This window comes from Enoplosus armatus, chromosome 4 (assembly GCF_043641665.1).
Source record: "Enoplosus armatus isolate fEnoArm2 chromosome 4, fEnoArm2.hap1, whole genome shotgun sequence".
Taxonomy (NCBI): Eukaryota; Metazoa; Chordata; class Actinopteri; order Centrarchiformes; family Enoplosidae; genus Enoplosus; species Enoplosus armatus.
Window position 1 is genome coordinate 19,392,811 of NC_092183.1, and position 5,079 is coordinate 19,397,889.

The window sequence follows — 5,079 nt, forward strand, 5'->3', positions numbered from 1 at the left end:
TGTAAAGAGAATACAGTACAAAGTATGAAATCAGCTGTGACTGGCAGACCAGTTGTGTGTATCTGCGTGTATTAAGGCAGGGATTTCATGATACCTTACACTGTGAGGCGGTCAAACTCCCTGAGGTGCAGGTAGAGTGTATAGACAGCAATGACTGTCTGTTCCTGCTCAGTCGCTTAGACAGACAGAACTGTCTCCATTGATCCTTATATGGGATTATCCAATTATGCATACTGCACACTCATTCCTCCACAGACATTTAGTATACTAGATATACACACACAATATAGGCACATTATATGTACACACACAAAAACAATTCATTCTGTCAAAACAGAACACTTACACTTGCTCAAATGCACAAAAATAACCAGATACAACTGCTACAAATGCACTTCAGTGTGCACATACATGCACTCAAGACTCACTCAGACATGCATACAGGGACACACACACACACAAACACAACATACTTGTTCTCTGCAAATACACACCTCTGAGGCACCGACTCCAGTTAGACAGTGCATGTTTTGTATTGTTCTTAAGGGGAATCAATTCATGCAAACACGGAATATAAAACTGTAAACCTTATATTTTCTATTGTTGACTTTGTGCATTTCTGAACTTCTCAGAAAGTTCATAAAACTTGCAGAATATCCTACAGGTGGGACTATGCAAGGGGATTACATGTGAATGGCTATTTCAGCTGTGGCTAAGCCAGCGCTCAGCAGAGGGAACCAGCTCGTCGGGAAATAATTTAGGATTAGATAGGCTGTCTAATCTCTTTATAGAGGGTGTGCCATCTCAGCAGACATACCTGCCTACCTCTACATCCATCTCATATCTCTTAACAGGAGCAGCTGCTTTCTCTTTCCATATATTATGTATAATAAGCTCAAAGATACCAGTGACAGGGGCCTCTGTGTGTTACATTGAAATACTTTCTGTGCCTTTGGTTGTGACTGTACAGTACATGGATCTGCCTATACACAGTGAGTAAAATCTTGACACGAATGAAGAGTAGTCAAATTAGTGCATTTGTAGAGTGAGAAAAAGCTAAATACTGAAAGTACTACTAAAAAGGTTGGGAAACTCATTGTATGTGTGAGAGACAGCAAGAAAAAGAGTGTTGAAGAGCAGAGTGTGGTCCTTCAGTGATGTGACCTGTTTTCTCATTATGGCAACCTTTCTAACCTGCAGGGGTCTCTCCTTCAAGCCCAACACAAAGGACGCGCACACACAATTAATGCTATTCTGTCATTTATGTGTGTGTGTGTGAATGAGTGTGCAAGCGTGTGTGTGCACGTATACAGTCCTCTTCATGTCCCGGTCATTAGAAAAACTCCTACAAGGACATACAGAATGTCCAGATGTCACTGTGCCCTTGTGAAGTTGAAGTTACACACATACCGTACGCAGACACATTCACACATTGTAACCTCGATCAGGTCAACCAGGTTATGTTCTGTGTCTTAACCTCTAAATTAGACCACCAACTGAGGTTAAAAAAAATCTGGGAGGTGTTGTCCTCAAAACTGGGAAGTAAAAATCTCTATCCTGTCCAAAATGTGTCTTGTAACGCATGTCTTTTCTGTCCTCTCTCTTTGCTTGCAGCCCAAATCGAAGTCATACCTTGCAAAATCTGCGGAGACAAATCATCAGGCATCCACTATGGAGTCATTACGTGTGAGGGATGTAAGGTAGGGCTTGATACAATCTTTCACTGCAGCCAGTTTTGTTTGTCTGAGCTCAAATGTTGTGCACTCAATCATCCACATTCTGTGCTCTACGGGTACCTGTAAGGCCGTATTCATGCTCTTTGTTGACGTACCCAGGGGTTCTTCAGACGGAGTCAGCAGAACAACGCATCCTACTCCTGCCCCCGCCAGAGGAACTGCCTCATCGACAGAACAAACCGGAACCGCTGCCAACACTGTCGCCTGCAGAAATGTCTCGCCCTGGGAATGTCCAGAGATGGTGAGGCCCACTATATCAGTATCTATATGTACAGAAATGATCATCACTGAATTATCATATGTGTGGTGCATGAGTGTACACACAAATACATGCAGATCCTAGAGCTCTTAGGATCACATGTACTGTTTCCTACTGATTTATACTACCTGAAGAAGCTTTTTTGTTTCTGTTGTTAATTTCATCTCCCTTGTTTTGTCTCCCGTACAGCGGTAAAGTTTGGCCGCATGTCCAAGAAGCAACGTGACAGCCTGTATGCAGAAGTCCAGAAGCACCAGGCGCGACTGCAGGAGCAGCGGCAGCAGCAGACAGGTGAAGCGGAAGCTCTGGCACGTGTTTACTCGTCCAGCCTAACCAACGGACTGTCCACCCTTAACCATGAGATTGGGGGAACCTATGCCAACGGTCACGTCATTGAGCTGCCCAAGGGCGGCCACGGTAACGGAGGCGGAGTCCCAGGGGGATACTATGGGATGGATTCCACCCAACCGTCTCCAGACCAGTCAGGTTTGGACATGTCGGGCATGAAGCACATTAAGCAGGAGCCGGTGTATGACCTGACGCCAGTACCCAACCTGTTCAGCTACGGAGGCTACCAGGACAGTCAGCTGGGACCCAATAATGTCAGCATGGGAGAGCTGGGTAAAGACTGCACGATATTTTGTTCTGTTTGTTAGACAGACGCAGTAGAATGGTTAATCATTTAAATCTTGTAATCTACATGAATTATCCACGTGGGAAAATTAATGGTTACCCACAAAGTAGTCCTGGTAGAGACTGTGAGTCAGAGTGCTAATCTGAGAGCAGAACAGACAGGCTTACACAGCTAGCTGACAAGGTGTCATATTACTGTATGTACAGCTCAAGCTGTTAGCACAAGTTAAGATGAAATTAAAATTAAGGACAACACAAATCCAAGGGACTGTTAAACTAAGCCTTCAGTCTCTTCCTTTAAATGTTCAACATATAGGGATCACGATAATGTGCAGTATACATGTACACCGTTTCTTTTGTACATTGTCCTACCCATACACATGAAATAAATGAATGACAATATTGTACGGAAAGGAATAAATGAATAAACAAGCAATCCTCTCTTCCAGACCGTATTGCTCAGAATATCATCAAGTCCCACTTGGAGACATGTCAGTACACAACAGAAGAGCTGCAGCAGCTAGCTTGGCAGACACACTCCTATGAAGAGGTCAAGATGTACCAGAGCAAGGTGAGGTTTTCAAGTTGCTATTATTATGGTTACTTACAATTTTCAGCTACTCCTGCCATACTAGAGGTATAAGGTACTTTGTTTTTCTTTATACTTGTGTTCAATTGATTAATAGCCATTCATATGAAATGCTTTGAAATTATTTTTCGTAAGGACAAATAATGGAAAAAGACAATTTGCTGATGTTGTACTTGAGTCTCTTGGAATGAAAAAATAGCCTTTTCATTAGTGGAGATTCAAATTCAATTCAGCTTGTCTCCTAAGATGGAAATGAAACAACTGTAATTAGACTGCAATGTCATTCAAAGCAATAGTGATGAAATGAATGTGGGACAGAAGGACGGCAAGATTTTGAGGGTTAGGGTTAGGTTATCATACCGACATGAATATGAACTACATCAGTGCAGGACATATAACCCTAAACTGGGTGTGTTTGGTTCTAGCCCCGGGACGTGCTGTGGCAGCAGTGTGCCATCCAGATCACCCATGCAATCCAATACGTGGTGGAGTTTGCCAAGCGCATCTCAGGGTTCATGGAACTGTGCCAGAATGACCAGATCCTCCTGCTCAAGTCAGGTGAGTTGACTGGACTGACAATGTCTTGTTACAGATCAGACAACGTAGCTTGGGGGAAGGAAAAGTGCCCTCTTATTCTTCTTGCATTTTATTTCGTATTTCAGCTTGGAAATCATCACAATCTGTCTCCATGGTTCTTGCAGGTTGTTTGGAGGTAGTCTTGGTGCGGATGTGCAGGGCGTTCAACCCTCTCAACAACACTGTGCTCTTTGAAGGGAAGTACGGAGGCATGCAGATGTTCAAAGCTCTAGGTAAGACATTACTACCGTTGCATTTCTGCTTGGTATAAATGAGGGGAAAGGCCAATCAAAATTGAAAGAAAAAGGGGAAAATGCAAAAAAAGAAATGAAAAAAATACTCTACCCTGTGAGGTGTTTTTGCTCTTCAACCCATACATGACCGGAATAAGTGTACTGACAAACTCTCTTTTTTGTCTGCCCTTCTCTGTCCTCGTCTCTGTCTTTCCCACCAAGGTTGTGATGACTTAGTGAGTGCGGTGTTTGACTTTGCCAAGAGTTTGTGTTCACTGCAGCTGACAGAGGAGGAGATCGCTCTGTTCTCAGCAGCTGTACTAATTTCCACAGGTCAGTGCACATTCCCTAATATTATTAGAATACAGGAAGCAACCTGTGTGAACCTGAATCAAGGCACTTAGCAGTAAGCAAAAACAAGATAGTCATTGTTTACATTTGTCAGTATGAAGTAGCTTAATCACAGCCTCTGAGCCGTGTCAACTTTATGAACAGCGCTCCAATCAACACGTGTCAACGCAAAACCATTAGCATTAAAAAAAATCAACACTTCTTTCTTACTTTTTCTACTCAGATCGACCATGGCTGATGGAGCCACGGAAAGTCCAGAAGCTCCAGGAGAAGATCTATTTTGCTCTGCAGCACATTATGCAGAAGAACCACATGGACGAAGACGCATTGGCTAAGGTAGGCCGAGCCTTTGTAGTAAAATAAGTCATATCAAGGTAGCCCCGAGGCACAGTCCTTAGGCTAAAGGGACAGACGAGTCAAATGTCTCAAGGCGCACAAGAAGCTTCACTCTCACTTGTCTAATCTTGTTCCCGTTTGTGGTTCATCAGTCAATTCCCTTATACTTGACTGTCTCTCTCTCTCTCTCTTGTCTGGCAGCTGATCAGCCGAATCCCAACGTTGTCAGCCCTGTGCACGCTCCATACCGAGGAGCTCCAGACCTTCCAGCAGCTCCACCCAGAAACAGTCAACGTCCTCTTCCCTCCGCTCTACAAAGAACTCTTCAACCCCGACCCCAACTCTGCCATGGCCATGCCCAAGTGA

The 5,079-nt window shown here is 43.8% G+C and overlaps 1 protein-coding gene across 1 annotated transcript; it reads left to right on the forward strand.

Annotated features, from left to right (window-relative positions):
- Positions 1 to 973: 973 nt before the first annotated feature.
- Positions 974 to 5,079, forward strand: rorb (RAR-related orphan receptor B). Its single transcript, XM_070903853.1, has 10 exons — positions 974 to 992; positions 1,489 to 1,700; positions 1,836 to 1,977; positions 2,185 to 2,616; positions 3,078 to 3,199; positions 3,643 to 3,775; positions 3,919 to 4,026; positions 4,249 to 4,359; positions 4,601 to 4,713; positions 4,915 to 5,079. Exons 1-10 carry the CDS (start codon positions 974 to 976, stop codon positions 5,077 to 5,079), a joined length of 1,557 nt encoding a protein of 518 aa, XP_070759954.1.